At 42.5% G+C, this 19,371-nt stretch overlaps 1 protein-coding gene across 2 annotated transcripts in view; it reads right to left on the bottom strand.

Moving 5' to 3' along the window:
• Window positions 1-19,371, bottom strand: part of pou2f3 (POU class 2 homeobox 3) — a 54,407-nt gene that overhangs the window by 17,752 nt on the left and 17,284 nt on the right. For both annotated transcript variants that reach the window (XM_015012665.2, XM_015012666.2), the window contains 7 exons: window positions 18,492-18,520; window positions 14,620-14,721; window positions 11,768-11,873; window positions 11,377-11,465; window positions 9,042-9,218; window positions 7,203-7,344; window positions 6,783-6,916 (listed from right to left, as the gene is read on the bottom strand). In XM_015012665.2, coding sequence (XP_014868151.1) covers window positions 6,783-6,916; window positions 7,203-7,344; window positions 9,042-9,218; window positions 11,377-11,465; window positions 11,768-11,873; window positions 14,620-14,721; window positions 18,492-18,520 — 779 coding nt within the window. The remainder of the gene's footprint in view (window positions 1-6,782; window positions 6,917-7,202; window positions 7,345-9,041; window positions 9,219-11,376; window positions 11,466-11,767; window positions 11,874-14,619; window positions 14,722-18,491; window positions 18,521-19,371) is intronic.

Below are 19,371 nucleotides of genomic sequence, written 5' to 3'. Positions count from 1 at the left end.
TTTGTTGTGGCAGTCTGTGGCAGGTCGCTGGCAGGTCACTGGCAGGTTGTGGCAGTCTGTTGTAGGTCACTGGCAGGTTGTGGCAGTCTGTGGCGGTTCTGTGGTGGGTCACTGGCAGGTTGTGGTAATCTGGTGGTTGTGGCATTCTGTGGCAGGTCGCTGGCAGGTTGTGGCAATCTGGTGGTTGTGGCAGTCTGTGGCAGGTCGCTGGCAGGTTGTGTCAGTCTGTGGCAAGTCACTGGCAGGTTGTGTCAGTCTGTGGCAAGTCACTGGCAGGTTGTGGCAGTCTGTGGCAAGTCACTGGCAGGTTGTGGAAGTCTGTGGCAGTTGTGTCAGTATGTTGTGGCAGGTCGTGGCAGTCACTGGCAAGTCACTGGCAGGTCACTGGCAGGTTGTGGCAGTCTGTGGCGGTTGTGGCGGTTTGTTGTGGCAGTCTGTGGCAGGTCGCTGGCAGGTCACTGGCAGGTTGTGGCAGTCTGTTGTAGGTCACTGGCAGGTTGTGGCAGTCTGTTGTAGGTCACTGGCAGGTTGTGGCAGTCTGTGGCGGTTGTGTCAGTCTGTTGTGGCGGTTGTGGCAGGTCACTGGCAGGTCGTGGCAGTCTGTGGCAGTTGTGTCAGTTTGTTGTGGCAGTCTGTGGCAGGTCACTGGCAGGTTGTGGCAGTCTGTGGAGGTTGTGTCAGTCTGTTGTGGCGGTTCTGTGGCGGGTCACTGGCAGGTTGTGGCAATCTGGTGGTTGTGTCAGTCTGTGGCAGGTCACTGGCAGGTTGTGTCAGTCTGTGGCAAGTCACTGGCAGGTTGTGTCAGTCTGTGGCAAGTCACTGGCAGGTTGTGGCAGTCTGTGGCAAGTCACTGGCAGGTTGTGGAAGTCTGTGGCAGTTGTGTCAGTATGTTGTGGCAGGTCGTGGCAGTCAGTGGCAAGTCACTGGCAGGTCACTGGCAGGTTGTGGCAGTCTGTGGCGGTTGTGGCGGTTTGTTGTGGCAGTCTGTGGCAGGTCGCTGGCAGGTCACTGGCAGGTTGTGGCAGTCTGTTGTAGGTCACTGGCAGGTTGTGGCAGTCTGTTGTAGGTCACTGGCAGGTTGTGGCAGTCTGTGGCGGTTGTGTCAGTCTGTTGTGGCGGTTGTGGCAGGTCACTGGCAGGTCGTGGCAGTCTGTGGCAGTTGTGTCAGTTTGTTGTGGCAGTCTGTGGCAGGTCACTGGCAGGTTGTGGCAGTCTGTGGAGGTTGTGTCAGTCTGTTGTGGCGGTTCTGTGGCGGGTCACTGGCAGGTTGTGGCAGTCTGTGGCAAGTCACTGGCAGGTTGTGGAAGTCTGTGGTGGTTGTGTCAGTCTGTTGTGGCAGGTCGTGGCAGTCAGTGGCAAGTCACTGGCAGGTCACTGGCAGGTTGTGGCGGTTGTGGCGGTTTGTTGTGGCAGTCTGTGGCAGGTCGCTGGCAGGTCACTGGCAGGTTGTGGCAGTCTGTTGTAGGTCACTGGCAGGTTGTGGCAGTCTGTGGCGGTTGTGGCAGTCTGTTGTGGCGGTTCTGTGGCGGGTCACTGGCAGGTTGTGGTAATCTGGTGGTTGTGGCATTCTGTGGCAGGTCGCTGGCAGGTTGTGGCAATCTGGTGGTTGTGGCAGTCTGTGGCAGGTCGCTGGCAGTCTGTGGCAGGTCGTGGAAGTCTGGTGGTTGTGTCAGTCTGTGGCAGGTCACTGGCAGGTTGTGTCAGTCTGTGGCAGGTCACTGGCAGGTTGTGTCAGTCTGTGGCAAGTCACTGGCAGGTTGTGTCAGTCTGTGGCAAGTCACTGGCAGGTTGTGGCAGTCTGTGGCAAGTCACTGGCAGGTTGTGGAAGTCTGTGGCAGTTGTGTCAGTATGTTGTGGCAGGTCGTGGCAGTCACTGGCAAGTCACTGGCAGGTCACTGGCAGGTTGTGGCAGTCTGTGGCGGTTGTGGCGGTTTGTTGTGGCAGTCTGTGGCAGGTCGCTGGCAGGTCACTGGCAGGTTGTGGCAGTCTGTTGTAGGTCACTGGCAGGTTGTGGCAGTCTGTTGTAGGTCACTGGCAGGTTGTGGCAGTCTGTGGCGGTTGTGTCAGTCTGTTGTGGCGGTTGTGGCAGGTCACTGGCAGGTCGTGGCAGTCTGTGGCAGTTGTGTCAGTTTGTTGTGGCAGTCTGTGGCAGGTCACTGGCAGGTTGTGGCAGTCTGTGGAGGTTGTGTCAGTCTGTTGTGGCGGTTCTGTGGCGGGTCACTGGCAGGTTGTGGCAATCTGGTGGTTGTGTCAGTCTGTGGCAGGTCACTGGCAGGTTGTGTCAGTCTGTGGCAAGTCACTGGCAGGTTGTGTCAGTCTGTGGCAAGTCACTGGCAGGTTGTGGCAGTCTGTGGCAAGTCACTGGCAGGTTGTGGAAGTCTGTGGCAGTTGTGTCAGTATGTTGTGGCAGGTCGTGGCAGTCAGTGGCAAGTCACTGGCAGGTCACTGGCAGGTTGTGGCAGTCTGTGGCGGTTGTGGCGGTTTGTTGTGGCAGTCTGTGGCAGGTCGCTGGCAGGTCACTGGCAGGTTGTGGCAGTCTGTTGTAGGTCACTGGCAGGTTGTGGCAGTCTGTTGTAGGTCACTGGCAGGTTGTGGCAGTCTGTGGCGGTTGTGTCAGTCTGTTGTGGCGGTTGTGGCAGGTCACTGGCAGGTCGTGGCAGTCTGTGGCAGTTGTGTCAGTTTGTTGTGGCAGTCTGTGGCAGGTCACTGGCAGGTTGTGGCAGTCTGTGGAGGTTGTGTCAGTCTGTTGTGGCGGTTCTGTGGCGGGTCACTGGCAGGTTGTGGCAGTCTGTGGCAAGTCACTGGCAGGTTGTGGAAGTCTGTGGTGGTTGTGTCAGTCTGTTGTGGCAGGTCGTGGCAGTCAGTGGCAAGTCACTGGCAGGTCACTGGCAGGTTGTGGCGGTTGTGGCGGTTTGTTGTGGCAGTCTGTGGCAGGTCGCTGGCAGGTCACTGGCAGGTTGTGGCAGTCTGTTGTAGGTCACTGGCAGGTTGTGGCAGTCTGTGGCGGTTGTGGCAGTCTGTTGTGGCGGTTCTGTGGCGGGTCACTGGCAGGTTGTGGTAATCTGGTGGTTGTGGCATTCTGTGGCAGGTCGCTGGCAGGTTGTGGCAATCTGGTGGTTGTGGCAGTCTGTGGCAGGTCGCTGGCAGTCTGTGGCAGGTCGTGGAAGTCTGGTGGTTGTGTCAGTCTGTGGCAGGTCACTGGCAGGTTGTGTCAGTCTGTGGCAGGTCACTGGCAGGTTGTGTCAGTCTGTGGCAAGTCACTGGCAGGTTGTGGCAGTCTGTGGCAAGTCACTGGCAGGTTGTGGCAGTCTGTGGCAAGTCACTGGCAGGTTGTGGAAGTCTGTGGCGGTTGTGTCAGTCTGTTGTGGCAGGTCGTGGCAGTCAGTGGCAAGTCACTGGCAGGTCACTGGCAGGTTGTGGCAGTCTATGGCAGGTCACTGGCAGATCGTGGCAGTCTGTGGCGGTTGTGGCGGTTTGTTGTGGCAGTCTGTGGCAGGTCGCTGGCAGGTCACTGGCAGGTTGTGGCAGTCTGTTGTATGTCACTGGCAGTCTGTGGCGGTTGTGTCAGTCTGTTGTGGCGGTTCTGTGGCGGGTCACTGGCAGGTTGTGGCAATCTGGTGGTTGTGGCAGTCTGTGGGAAGTCACTGGCAGGTTGTGGCAGTCTGTGGCAAGTCACTGGCAGGTTGTGGCAGTCTGTGGCAAGTCACTGGCAGGTTGTCGCAGTCTGTGGCCAGTCACTGGCAGGTCACTGGCAGGTTGTGGCAGTCTATGGCAGGTCACTGGCAGGTTGTGGCAGTCTATGGCAGGTCACTGGCAGGTCACTGGCAGGTTGTGGCAGTCTGTTGTAGGTCACTGGCAGGTCGTGGCAGTCTGTGGCAAGTCACTGGCAGTCTGTGGCAGGTCACTGGCAGGTTGTGGCAGGTCTGTGGCAAGTCACTGGCAGGTTGTGGCAGTCTGTGGCAAGTCATTGGCAGGTTGTGGCAGTCTGTGGCGGTTGTGTCAGTCTGTTGTGGCAGTCTGTGGCAAGTCACTGGCAGGTTGTGGCAGTCTATGGCAGGTCAAGGGCAGATCGTGGCAGTCTGTGGCAGTTGTGGCAGTTTGTTGTGGCAGTCTGTGGCAGGTCACTGGCAGGTTGTGGCAGTCTGTGGCGGTTGTGTCAGTCTGTTGTGGCGGTTCTGTGGCGGGTCACTGGCAGGTTGTGGCAATCTGGTGGTTGTGGCAGTCTGTGGCAGGTCGCTGGCAGTCTGTGGCAGGTCGCCGTCAGGTCGTGGCAGTCTGGTGGTTGTGGCAGTCTGTGGCAGGTCACTGGCAGGTTGTGGCAGTCTGTGGCAAGTCACTGGCAGGTTGTGGCAGTCTGTGGCAAGTCACTGGCAGGTCACTGGCAGGTTGTGGCAGTTGTGTCGGTTTGTTGTGGCAGTCTGTGGCAGGTCGCTGGCAGGTCACTGGCAGGTTGTGGCAGTCTGTTGTAGGTCACTGGCAGGTTGTGGCAGTCTGTGGCGGTTCTGTGGTGGGTCACTGGCAGGTTGTGGTAATCTGGTGGTTGTGGCATTCTGTGGCAGGTCGCTGGCAGGTTGTGGCAATCTGGTGGTTGTGGCAGTCTGTGGCAGGTCGCTGGCAGGTTGTGTCAGTCTGTGGCAAGTCACTGGCAGGTTGTGTCAGTCTGTGGCAAGTCACTGGCAGGTTGTGGCAGTCTGTGGCAAGTCACTGGCAGGTTGTGGAAGTCTGTGGCAGTTGTGTCAGTATGTTGTGGCAGGTCGTGGCAGTCACTGGCAAGTCACTGGCAGGTCACTGGCAGGTTGTGGCAGTCTGTGGCGGTTGTGGCGGTTTGTTGTGGCAGTCTGTGGCAGGTCGCTGGCAAATCACTGGCAGGTTGTGGCAGTCTGTTGTAGGTCACTGGCAGGTTGTGGCAGTCTGTTGTAGGTCACTGGCAGGTTGTGGCAGTCTGTGGCGGTTGTGTCAGTCTGTTGTGGCGGTTGTGGCAGGTCACTGGCAGGTCGTGGCAGTCTGTGGCAGTTGTGTCAGTTTGTTGTGGCAGTCTGTGGCAGGTCACTGGCAGGTTGTGGCAGTCTGTGGAGGTTGTGTCAGTCTGTTGTGGCGGTTCTGTGGCGGGTCACTGGCAGGTTGTGGCAATCTGGTGGTTGTGTCAGTCTGTGGCAGGTCACTGGCAGGTTGTGTCAGTCTGTGGCAAGTCACTGGCAGGTTGTGTCAGTCTGTGGCAAGTCACTGGCAGGTTGTGGCAGTCTGTGGCAAGTCACTGGCAGGTTGTGGAAGTCTGTGGCAGTTGTGTCAGTATGTTGTGGCAGGTCGTGGCAGTCAGTGGCAAGTCACTGGCAGGTCACTGGCAGGTTGTGGCAGTCTGTTGTAGGTCACTGGCAGGTTGTGGCAGTCTGTTGTAGGTCACTGGCAGGTTGTGGCAGTCTGTGGCGGTTGTGTCAGTCTGTTGTGGCGGTTGTGGCAGGTCACTGGCAGGTCGTGGCAGTCTGTGGCAGTTGTGTCAGTTTGTTGTGGCAGTCTGTGGCAGGTCACTGGCAGGTTGTGGCAGTCTGTGGAGGTTGTGTCAGTCTGTTGTGGCGGTTCTGTGGCGGGTCACTGGCAGGTTGTGGCAGTCTGTGGCAAGTCACTGGCAGGTTGTGGAAGTCTGTGGTGGTTGTGTCAGTCTGTTGTGGCAGGTCGTGGCAGTCAGTGGCAAGTCACTGGCAGGTCACTGGCAGGTTGTGGCGGTTGTGGCGGTTTGTTGTGGCAGTCTGTGGCAGGTCGCTGGCAGGTCACTGGCAGGTTGTGGCAGTCTGTTGTAGGTCACTGGCAGGTTGTGGCAGTCTGTGGCGGTTGTGGCAGTCTGTTGTGGCAGTTCTGTGGCGGGTCACTGGCAGGTTGTGGTAATCTGGTGGTTGTGGCATTCTGTGGCAGGTCGCTGGCAGGTTGTGGCAATCTGGTGGTTGTGGCAGTCTGTGGCAGGTCGCTGGCAGTCTGTGGCAGGTCGTGGAAGTCTGGTGGTTGTGTCAGTCTGTGGCAGGTCACTGGCAGGTTGTGTCAGTCTGTGGCAGGTCACTGGCAGGTTGTGGCAGTCTGTGGCAAGTCACTGGCAGGTTGTGGCAGTCTGTGGCAAGTCACTGGCAGGTTGTGGCAGTCTGTGGCAAGTCACTGGCAGGTTGTGGAAGTCTGTGGCGGTTGTGTCAGTCTGTTGTGGCAGGTCGTGGCAGTCAGTGGCAAGTCACTGGCAGGTCACTGGCAGGTTGTGGCAGTCTATGGCAGGTCACTGGCAGATCGTGGCAGTCTGTGGCGGTTGTGGCGGTTTGTTGTGGCAGTCTGTGGCAGGTCGCTGGCAGGTCACTGGCAGGTTGTGGCAGTCTGTGGCTGTTGTGTGTGGCAGGTCGTGGCAGTCTGTGGCAAGTCACTGGCAGGTCACTGGCAGGTTGTGGCAGTCTATGGCAGGTCACTGGCAGATCGTGGCAGTCTGTGGCGGTTGTGGCAGTTTGTTTTGGCAGTCTGTGGCAGGTTGTGGCAGTCTGTGGCGGTTGTGTCAGTCTGTTGTGGCGGTTGTGGCAGGTCACTGGCAGGTCGTGGCAGCCTGATCATTTTTGATTTGATCATTTTTGGGCATTAAAGCCTGCTTTTATATATAACCAAATCTCATTATTTGTCAATGTATTTTACACTGAGAGGTTCTGGTCAGGTCCTGAAACTGGTTAACAAACTTGGGTGGTACACAGAGACAAAGATGAATGAACTCCAACAATTGAACATAAGAATCAGAACTGAAAGTTCATTTTTGTTGGTCTTACATCAAGAAAACGTTTCTCCAGCGTCAACTTGATGTTTGTTTCTATGCTTGTTCTCTTTTTTCGCTTACGTCCATAGCCCTCCATCAGCGGCGGCAGAGAGGCCGAAGCGCTCATCGAGTCAGAAGGTGAGTTCTCTAAAATAAAAAATAAAAATTGTTACTACCTGAAAATCAATGAAAGAACCCACAAAACATGTTCAATTGTATTTTTGGTTATAGAATTCTGCTACTGTTTTTGTTGTGTAGTTTCTTAAATTTTTTTGGTGTTTCATCATATTGCAGTGCCTTAAACACTTTTTTCTTTTTTCAAATAAATACATTCTATTGACAAATATTTGCATTTTAGGATTTTTTCAAAGAAGATGCATTTCATACAGCTTTCTTAACATATAATCTCATACTGTCAAGTATTTCAATATACCTGCATCACTGAGCCACTTCTCCAGCAATGGTTTGAGCTTGCACATATTCTTGAAGCTGAGGTTGAGCGCTTCGAATCGTGATATTGTTGTCTGGCTGAAATCATTACCGTAGAGTTTTCCCATAGCCAGACCCACATCTCCCTGTGACAAGACAAAGACATTGCAAAATAAATAAAGGAATTAAATCTCTATATACACTGCAAAAAGCACAAAATCTTACAAAGTATTTTTGGTCTAGTTTCTAATGTAAATATCATAAGGCGCTTTTCCACTAGACCGCCTCTCACCGGAACTATCTCCGTCCGGCACGGCTTAGTCAGGCTGTTCTCAGACTCTTGTACCCACTTCAGGGGTAGTACTAGCAAGACAGATTGAGCAGGGTATGGCACAGAAACTATTTTATTTATAACTGACCACATTCACCGATTGGCTCGTGAGTTACCTCACTGAAACTCCAAACAATACTTAGTGTTTAATATTTAAAGTTTAGCTGTGAACCGCAGACATGTCATCTGCTATCAGGGAGCCGAAAACAGAGGAATTTAATTATGAGTTTAATCAGGAGCAGCGGCAGGAACACATGAACTATATAATATTAACTTGTGATGTGAATTTTATTTAACATTTGGATTTAAACAATAATAATAATAAAGTTTATGTGTGGCTAATGGTTTACATCTTTTGACTGCACTACCTAAATCCAAAAGGTTGCACATTTAAAAATATGAAGTGCCAGAATGTTTTATATATATATAGTGAAATAATCAGCCGATCTGAGCCTTTATCATTATGTTTGGGCCAGCAATGGATTTCTATAAGACAAAATTAAATATCTGGTTTTATTTTAGTCCATCAGAACCTTGTGGTTCTCCATTGCTGAGTGTCTTTGCAAACATCAGTGGAAAGATGTTTCCAGGATCTGCTGCGTGCTCACATCCTGCCCACAGTAGGTGGGATGTGAGCAGAGTGTAAAATGGAAACGCTTGCTCACCTGGGGTAAAACCAAACCGCACCTTAACCAGTTAGTGCGCGACTTGTTAGTGGAAAAGCACCTTTAGTATACTTGAAATGATTAATAAATGAATCCTATTTATTCAGAAACAAATATGGCCCATAAAACACAAAAAACAAACAGAACAACAAAAACAATAAAATTAAAATAATCATCCACTGCCATGTAAACTAAGGCTAGTCAAGCAGCAAACTAGTAGTCTAAAGTAGACGACTCACTGAGCTTTGAACCGAATTGGTCAAAGTGTGAACGATGCTGTTTACAGAGTCTGCTAACCTGCACACACATTCTGTACATAATGTTTCGAAGCACAGCAGCACAGGTTGGTACACTGTACATTTACAAATAAGACAAAACTAATTTACAATTAAATTTTCTGCAAGAATTATGAGCTTTTTAAGTAAATAATTCCTTAATATAGATTTTTTTTTTAAAAAGTAGTTATAAGTTAAATAATGTGCCAGTGGAACAAGACATTTTTTGCCATCTTACAAGGAAACCAGACCAAAAATACTTGGTAAGATTTTCTGTTTTTGCAGTGTAGACATAAAGTCAAAACATTTGGGCCAATCACCAGCCCATCACAGAACACAGAAACGAAAATGAACAAAGAATAAGTAAGACGTTCATAAATAAAAGCAATTTAGAGTGACCCATTGACCAAATTTGAAACCTTTTGTGTGACTGAAAGAAGCTTGAGCACAGAGAGAAAAACCATGCAGTAAGGATACCATCCAAACTGGGCCACTGTACAGCCCTACCTTGCTTTCAGTAGTTGGGAACCTTCTCAATGTCTTCAAATTGTAACATTCCTCTTCTTAAATACCTGAGTGAAGCCCAGTTTGATGCGTCTTTGTTTGAAAGCTTTGGCAAACTGCTCCAGTTCCTCCAAATCATTGGGTTCCTCCTGTGGTGCCACAGACAAATGTTTGGGCATCTGCAGGTGCGACATGTCCATGTGGTTCTCAAGAGACGGTCCAGCCAAGCCGGAACGACTCATAGCCTGGATTGGAAACCCATCACAGAGACAAATCTTCGGCTTTAGGAAGTTGTGACAAAGTTGAGCAGCATTAACATGAACCAACTAATCCATTGACAACTTTCATTTTACTGAGAGACTTGAATTAGTTGCTTTAAAAGGTGGCACCATCTAATCACTGAAGGATTTAAGTGAATAATCTTATATGGTTTCTTAAACAGGGGAGGATAGCTCAATGGGCTATCCAACACAGGTTCTTTATATTTTTTTTTACAAGTTCATTCTGGGATAATGAGATTTTAGTATGGTTAGTTCTATTTTGAACATCCTTCAGAATTAGCTGTTTTACAGTCTCTTGTAACTTAAAGTCCAAATAAGCTTCTGCTGGCCACATCCCCAACCCAATGTTTACTGTTGAGGAAAATACATATTCTTAGTGTTTAATACAGTTAAATTTTATGACGTGAAAATAGTGGATTGAGTAAGATTCTTTTGGATAACATCTTAGAGGGCTTTAAGTTAGCCCTGCAAAAAAGAATGTCTGTTATCAGGGAGGAACCACATCATAAATTAACTTTGGCACAAAGGCCGTGTCTCAGATGAGCAGCAGCAAGGAGACATCTAAAGTCATCTCCCTCAGAGAGACACTAAAACTTGAGGACAAACAAAATGACAAGACAATACTTATAATTGCAATAAATTAAATAATTGCAATTTAATTAGTAGAATACTATTTAGTTAAAATTAACATAACTTGAACTAGTCTAATTTGTAGTTTTATATTAACAACACTGGTAGTGTCTAAATCAGGCTAAATTTGTAACACTAAGTGAGCTAAACATATAATCAAAACTAGTATAACATTAATTGGAAAATGTCTAGAATGAATGTGTTTATATTGAAAATGCTCAGGTATATCTATAAGTGTTTTATTCTTAAAATCTGCAGTTTGATCTAAGAGGATGTAGAAGTTCTGAACCACTTTGCGTACCAGGCTTTATGTCGATTTAAAATTACTGCACTGATCTGGATTTGTAGGAATTACACGACAGGGAAATAAAATAGGTCTAAGACAGGTTAACTTTTGGTTGAACTCTGGTGGAAGACTAGAGGTTTTATTCCAACCAGGAATTAGGAGAAACATCACATTTCAAACTGGCATGAGAAGAGCTGGCTCTAAATGACCCTATAGGTCTCCCTTGTCTAGATAGAGAAGTGCCATAGCCCTGAAATTAAACAGGTCTCAGAAGGTAATAAAATTGCCCAAACTGACTAATTTGAAACTGGGTCTATCCATACAAAGAGAACAACACGCCTTAATCGCATAAATTAAAACAAACAAACAAACAAAAAAAAAACAACACCTTTTTGAATAACAGTAAGGGCCCCAGAGGAACGAATCAGATTTGCTTTTGCAACTCTCCAAAGACGTCTTTGCCTTTCTTTCTTTTTTCTTTTCTATTTGTCTCAGGTAAATGAATGTCTGTTTTAGTGTGTTTGAAGTGTCTGTGTTGTCAATGTGATTTTATGCTTTTAAATGTTAGAATAAATTCTGAAAATGCATGACGTGGAGCTCTGAATGTTAACTCTGTGTGGCTTTTATTTCCATGCATGGCATCAATGAATCCGGGAGGACGAGAGAATATAATGAGCCAGAACTTAATGATTTTTACTCTCTTAAGATTACTCTCTCACGTGAAAATGACTGCAAAGAGATGTGGCAGTTATACAATTATACATCTTTGAAAAACAGAAATAGAGCCTTTTGCAAAGCAATGAGAATGCAGCAAGAGATTTTTGGATGGTAAATCAACAACAAAACTTTTTTTCCCCAGCAGCCATTGTATACCCTACCAAACATGCTGGAAATCCCCTGGGGTTATTAAGTAATGGACAGAGTTCACTGGGGTTGCTACATGAGGCCTGCTCATTTGTGATGTTTCGTTCATAAGGTTTTTGAAATAGCTAATTTTCCAGACATTAAAAAACATTAAGTAGTTGGGCTGTTTTTAGAAGCACTAGAAACCCCAATTGAAGTACAAAAACATGCCAAATGTGAATTTTGTATTATATGTCCCCTTTAAGGAAAGCAAACTAAAAAAAACAATTTTCAATTTCTACTTTTGTATTTTGCTGCACTAAAATTGAGAACAAGCCAGTTGCAAACAGTTGCATGACTCACCTGGGGAGTCAGAGCTAACCCAGACTGATGCTGAAGAAGACCCGGTGGACTCTGTCCAGGAAGGGACAGCAGGTTTGGCTGCAGGAGGGCTGCAAAACAGCAAGATGCTAATCAGTAATTGCTTTGGATAGACATGAAACAATACTGAACTATACACTTCTGTGCAAAATTACATTTATTTCTGTGGTTATTTACCTATTTTGTTCAGATTAATTGCACAATACAAAACTAATGGATTGGTGAATATTGATTGTTCATTGTATGTCCCCCATAATAAGTTGTTTCTCAAAACTGTTACTATATCATAGCAGTTGTCATATTTTTTCAATTTTTTACTCCCTACAGGCTTTAGTTAACATTTGGAAAGAGAAAAAACTAAATGAGACTCCACCTTGATGGTTGGAGGGACTCTGGGAGAGGAGGAAGGGGGATGGAGTCGACAAGTGAGAGGGCGGCATCAGAACAAGCTGCTGCATTGGATGGAGGGAGGTGAGCTCCTGAAATTTCAACAAACAGAATCAAGAAAATCAACAGAGATTAAAAATTTGAAAAATAAGTTACTGCATCCTAGTAACAATAACAAAAGATAAAAAAAACTAGTGTTAAAAATCTAGAATATATTTATATTATAAATATGTATATACAAATATGTATGTGACAGAGAAAATAGAACCTTCAAGTAAGTGGTGTATAGATTCTCTCTCTCTCTCTCTCTCTCTCTCTCTCTCTCTCTCTCTCTCTCTCTCTCTCTCTCTCTCTATATATATATATATAACTATTTATCACAGTATTTTATGGTACTGTTTATGGTACTGTTTATGGTACTGTTGTGAGTGATAATGATAAAAGTGACAAGAACTATTTACTTCTTTTTTAGTTAACTGTTTGGCTGCGACTGGGTGTCACAGCAATTAAAGCCCCACAAACATTCCTATTCAGAACGGACTTTAGGTCACCAGTCATACAAAGAAGTGTTATTTGTATCATTAAACCACAAATCATATTTTCAAATTTCTTGATGCTTTCTTTCAACAAACAGTGGAGAAAATAGTAAAAACTAATCATCCCACCAATATGGATAGCTTGGGAATTTTAAACATAATTTCCCACCCCTACTGTAATATATATATTCAGTGTGAGTAATAAATCTCATTAAGAAATAATTGATTTTAATAAGCTTACTGGCATAATTACTGGTACCTCCAAAAATAACTTTAAAATATAAGTAAATGAAGAACTTTAAGTTTCTAAGATCAAACTTTATGACGATATTATGGATTATTAACATTGCGTTAATAATCCGTAACTTTCATTCCCTATGCTTCAAAATGGGAACAATAAAAGAGAATACATTTGAAGTCTTTAAAGTCAATCAGATATGATTTGATCATTGTCATTCAAAAAGTGAATACAAGAAAATAGGTATCTGTCTAAACTCATTCATTTCTACAGTCAGAGCAATACTTAAAAAGCTTAAAACAGAAACAATATAATGACAAGTAAAGTCGGTGTTATGAGAATACAATCATAATATGACAAGAAGAAAGCCGTAATATTATGAGAATAAAAACACAATATTAGGAGAATGAAATAGAAATTTTATAACTCCATCCATCCATCCATTTTCTTACACCCTTGTCCCTTAGTGGGGTCAGGAGGGTTGTTGGTGCCCATCTCCAACTAAAGTTCTGGGTGAGAGGCGAGGTCACCCTGGACAGGTCACCAGTCTGTCGCAGGGCAACAAAGAGACACAGGACAAACAACCATGCACACACACACACACCTAGGGAGAATTTAGAGAGACCAATTAACCTGACAGTCATGGTTTTGGACTGTGGGAGGAAACCGGAGCACCCGGAGAAAACCCACCATGCACAGGGAGAACATGGAAACTCCATGCAGAAAGACCGGGGCCGGGAATCAAACCCAGAGCCTTCTTGCTGCAAGGCAACAGCTCTACCAACTGCACCATTTTATAACGTCTACACAAAAAATAATAAAAAATTACAAGATGAATGTTGAGCATCTTGTAAAATTATAATTTGGTATTGGTTTTACAAATAAGATATTCTTAGACTTTTAACACATCAGTATGAAACTGTTATCAGTAGCAGAACTTTGAAGCAGTTGCACAAACAACCGAGTTAACGAACAACATGGATTTGAATGGCTGGCCACATCAGATTGTGATAACTATGTCAAAACTTTGATCTCCTTAAGACATTTTTTCTAGTAATGTTACATATTTTTTTCTATCATATTGCATCTTTATTCTGCTAATATCATGAATTCATTTTGGAAAAAAATCTCTTTGTCTGGCACTAATACTCTGTTGCAGAAATAGTTCACCGTACACAAAATGAGCCTTCTTCTTTTTCCCGAGTGTTGCACAAAGTATGTATGTCAGGGAAACTGAAAGTTGTGGAAATGGTGATTTTAGATTAAATCACACATCTGAAATGACAGAATAATTTTTTAAGACTTTTTACTCAGTTCTTATCAGCGGTGGTAACAAATAGCTACTGAAAAATAAAGCTTGGATTCATTTTAACATCTGTATTTATTCTCTGGGTGATTAAATGAAGCCGCTTTAAACTTCCTAAAATTTAATCTGATCTTCTTTTGCAACGCCTCTGATTGCAAAAGAAGATCAGATTAAACAGTCCTGAAGAAACCTCCCCAGACTTACTGCCTTCATTTTCCTGAGTTCATTTCTCCAGTGTCATTTTTCCAAGTCTTGCTCATTATCAAGTGGTGTCCATTTAGTAAAACTATGACATGATTCAGAGAAAATCATAATAAAATGGGCTGTTTGTTATGACAACCTTAAAGAAGAGGATTAGAATCAGTAAAAAAAAAAAAAAAATAGAATTCTGACTTTTTCGCAGAAGATTCAAATCAGGATTGTTACAAAGTCCAAATTTCGAGGAAAAAAGGGGGAATTCTAAAAAAAAAAAAAAAAAAAAAAAAAAAAAAAGGTCAAATTTCTCAGATTAAAGTCAAAATACTGAGGGAAAAAACCCATCAAAATTCTGAAATTAAAGAAGTCAGAATTCTGGAGAAACAAAAGTCAGAATTTTTTTTTTCTTCAGTTGCCCTAATCCTTTTCCATATAACCTGGATATGTTACTTTAATACACTTATATGGTTTAAAGCGTCCTTTTGTTTGCATTGCTAACAAAAGAGGTTTTAGACTTTTCCAGGATATTAACAAAGTGCATCATTTAATGGACTCTGTCTTACCCCAGTTAACTGACTCCCATGCACTGGAGAGCTCTGTGTGAGGTGGCATGTCTTCACTGAGGATGCTGAATGAGGGGAGTCGTTGAGGTCTTCTGTTTTAATCTAAAAGCATAAAACAAATGCCAAACAATGACTTTGTTTGGAAGTTCATTGTTTGGACAATAAAGTCTAATAAAATCATTTATTAGACTTTTCAAAGCAGAGTGGAGGGCAAGCCCTGTTGATAAATGAATGTTCACTACTTATAGAGGTAGACCAAAATCCCTCACAGGCTTCCTTACCAGTTGGTTGCTCAACAAATTACAAAGCATGATAGATGCTCACCCTCCCCTTTGGGCAAACTGGTATGCAAATATCCCTTCCCCCCCATCTCTAACTTACTACCCCCAGAGAACTGTGACACTTCCTCAAAGCATAAGCACCCAATGAAAAACAACACAAAAAATGTTCAACTTGGGCAGAAAAAAAACAAGAAATTTCCAACGTGTAATTAGTTTTCTAATAAATCACACTGACAAAAGTTTGTCAACCTTTCATTCTCACACATTTATTCTCGCTATGAACTACTCTTTTTGAAAGCCAACAGTGACAGCAGCCCTAAAACAAGGGCTGTCACACATAAAGAGCACCACTGTTGTCCTAAACCACAAAATAATCACGTTAAATTGACGTTTTGCTACCAGGAAAAATATATGTTTTCCATTTAAGTGATCTTAAATGGAAAACATATTACATTAATGAATAATAGCTGGAACATTTGAAAATTAAACCATTTTTCAAGCTATTCTTTTGAAAAATAATTTTCATGCTACATTTTTTGTTATTTTTGTCAGTTATTGTCTTGTCACTTTTAAACCACATTTCTACAAAAAAATTTAATTTTTAAGGAACTAAAGAAACTGAAAACTTTTTAACATACATTTTGGTCCAAACAAATTAATCAAGCCAAATATTTTTCTATCCACCTGTACAAAAAGGGCAAAATCAGTCTTTATTAATTGAAATACATGTGACTATATCCCATATACTGAACACTTGTTCAAACCACATGCTATGATGACATCGATCCAACCCTGCAAACTAAAAACATGTGGTTCACTATCTTATACATTAAATACTGCGGTCAACAGCAGACGAGGTATTTTTTCCGCCACCGTTCACATTACGAATTGTAATGAACTACTGTTATGTCCAGTTTTTATATTTTTTTAGCTTTTAACTATGCTTTCAGATGATTTTTTAGAAGATTAGAACAATCACTAGGAACCTCATAGATCCTGGTTAACTTGGTCAGAACACAGTCTCTTTGTCCTCAATTACAACAATGTGTTAGTTCAGCTTTTTGTAACTTAAAACAAAGGTCTTTGGGTGAAACTCTGCTGGCCAGAGGAGGGAGGATGCAGTATTTACTCATATATGAGAAATACTCCTGAAGATCTTTACAAAAAAATTGAAAATAGCCGCATTGATATCCGTTGACGCCATTTTTGTACTTTGAAAAATAATTTTTCAAAGTACATATAAATCTTCTTCCCGTAGTCGGTGAACAGGAAGTTATTGGGGCATGCAAAAACATAGTGACATCTGGTTATGCTTGTTTGAACTTTTGACATTTTGTGCATCAGAAATCATAGTACTGTATAGTCTCTGAAAGTGCAAAAGGCTGCTAATTAGCTTTATGTTGATTCATGTTGCTAAATGTTGTTAGGGTTATGTTGGTGAGCTAAAACATTTATTACTAAAACTTGTATTGTTCCATTTGTCCCTCGCAGCAGGTCACGTTTAAATGTCCATCACTCATTCACGATCTTCTCCTCATAAATATGACGACAATAGACTGCAACTCCGGAAAATCTAATATGGTTTGTGGTTTTATTGTTCAATAGATTTTACAGTTTCCTTCTGTGAATAATAAAGTATGGCAAAGTTAAACTGAACTGAATTACTTGTAGTATGTATTGTGTATTATATTTTTGACTATTTTTATCTTGTTCGTTATTGTTATTTGAAACAGGTATTTCCCTCAACAAAATTTGCATATACATTTTTAAAAAACTCTCTGACCACTTCTTTTTAAAGACATTTAGGACTCAACCTTGTAAGCCAGTTATGTCTTACAACATTAGCTAATCGTTAGCAGCATAATGGAGCTTCTGATTTCTCATCATAATCAAAACGCTGCTAAAATCAGCATTCAAAGTCGTTTAAAGTTCAAATTCATGATTACAAGAAACTGGAAAAATTCCTGTCAACCTTTTTCATTTTTTGTTGTTTTTACTGTGTCTTTGGGAAGCATATTGATGAACAATCACTATTTGTGAACATATTGTAATTTTTTGTAGTCTATGCGACAAAAAGGCTACAATTTTAGTCTTGCCAACAGCAGTTAGCCTTGTGACTCAACACAAATAAATATCACTACAGTTTTCCTACATCTTAGGAAATTTCTCTCATCTTAAAAATCAAGTTAAACTGAATCCCACATTAATTTCTGCCATACATACAACCCCCACTGATGGTGACTGAGAAAAAAAAACAGTAACTAATGCTAGATGAAAATTAAATAAAATTATCATCAAATGTTTTTGGAAAATACTTTGTTCCAGCTATTTAATACACAGAGTAAATTGCAGGAGGACAGAACATGTAAAAAATAAGCTGAAATTGATTCACACTTTGGTTCCTGCTTATGTTCAAGTTAACATTAGCATTTTAGCCTCACTAAATGCTACAAGTAAAAAGAAAACTGTTTAAACATCTCATGAGCCCCCTTTTTTGGTATCATACCTGGCATGGGCAAATAGTTTTCTTGTGGATCTGGGCATGTACCTACACGGGAAACTGGTTTACCAAACTCCCACAGCAACAAAAACATGCATTTTGAAAGAAATGTGTCATCTATTTAACATCTGTTCTTCTGAGAGAAAATATATATAAAATAGACAGTGCATCTGACGGTAGAACAAATACCAAATATACCTTAGCATATGTCCGATATTCTTATTTCTAATAATTTCAGTGTTTTCTGTCATAGGCTTGTACAGCATATTTTTATTAATGTCATTGTTATTGTTTTTAATATATTGTTTTTTAACACATTAAGAACTTTTTGTGTGAACCTATACTCAATGCTGCTGTTATATTTGAATTTCCCCCTTTTTTTGTCCCTTTTTTGGACAATAAAGGCTGCTTTTAATCAATTCTAATTGTATTCCAATATGCATTATTATAAGATCTAGTCTTCCTTATGGGTATGTTTCAATTTAGCTGCCCAATTTTCACATCTTTTACTCCCATGTTACATATTCTAATATTTTAGTTATTCTTACAAAAAATAGTTGAAATTAACGTGTTGAGTAGTCTAATCAAAGTTCAGACTTAAATCTGGTTGAGTGTTATGACCTCAAACAGGCTGTTTGAAATTGAAAACTCTCCAGTTTTCTTTTAAACAAATCTGCACAATTTGTTTCAATAATAAATGAAGCCATCATGTGAAATTTCCTTTTTGTGTTCATTTATGTTATATTTGGCTTATATTAAAGTTTGTCTAATGATCCTAAAGCAAAATAAATCAAATTGTCTCTTTTGCTAAATGCTCTTTCTGGAGTCAAATAAACTTTTTCTGACTGAAAGCTAAACATGCAGTCGCTGAATGACAGACTGTAGATGGGTTTGCATGCAGTTCATTTAATTCGAAGACACATTTGTTTCACCCACAGTGCAGGAAACAAACATTAGATTGCATGCGAGCAAACAGGAAGGGATGGCATGTTTAATAAAAGATCATCCTGATTCATCCAGAGGAAAACAGACGTCATTTACACAGTCCTGATTCAGGAGAATTCAAATTCTGGAAGTGATGTCATACTCACCTGTCGATTAAAGTCTATTCCGTTTCGCTCTGGATGTGGAAAGAGGAAAAGAACAAAACACATATTTTAAAATGTCTTCCATAAAGTAAAATTCAAAACAAATCGACACAACAAAGGTTGTTAAATGGGATGTGTTGGATTAGATACACATTAATCACATTTAAGCAAAGTATTTCTGAAATATATCCTCTTTGATTTTGGTTTCATTTTGACACCAAGTTTAAATCGTGCAGTTCCAGTTATGAGGTATTATGTTAATTAGAGATGCAGTATTTTTGTGGCTGATATAGATTCCTTGTTTTCTTATGGTCTTATATTAATAACACATTTTATTTATAACACTTTGCATTTACAGATATCTCAAAGTGCTACTATCAGCTACAAATAAGGATTATAAAATACAGATTTAAACACTACAAGATTAGGATAAGACACATTAATTAAAAGGAAATCATAGAATATATGGTATAAAACAACAGGATTGAGGCCTATTTCGAAGGATACAGTTTGACCTGCTAATTGCACTATGATACATAAAAAAGGAGATATGAGACTTGCTGAAAAGAAAGAAAAAGTAAGATAATCCCCATGTATCCATTAAACATGTATTCCTAAACTTTATTTCAAATTGTATCAAAGTTAATCCATTAATAGAACAAAAATGGTGGAAGTTATTAGTTTTATTGCCTCATAGGAAAAGGAAAGAGATTCATATTTCTATTTATTCTACCATTTCTAACAATTTGTAGATTTAATTGGATTAATACAGTGTAAAATGAGGGAAAATGTTAAATGAATCTGAGGTACTGAAATTAAACAAGCAAATTAACAAATTAAACATTAAGAACAAAAATAAAAAAGAGATCTTAATAGAGCTGAA

Source organism: Poecilia mexicana, unplaced genomic scaffold (genome assembly GCF_051168715.1).
Source record: "Poecilia mexicana isolate PSO_F unplaced genomic scaffold, ASM5116871v1 scaffold_14, whole genome shotgun sequence".
Classification (NCBI taxonomy): Eukaryota; Metazoa; Chordata; class Actinopteri; order Cyprinodontiformes; family Poeciliidae; genus Poecilia; species Poecilia mexicana.
This window is presented reverse-complemented; position numbering and strand designations above follow the sequence as displayed.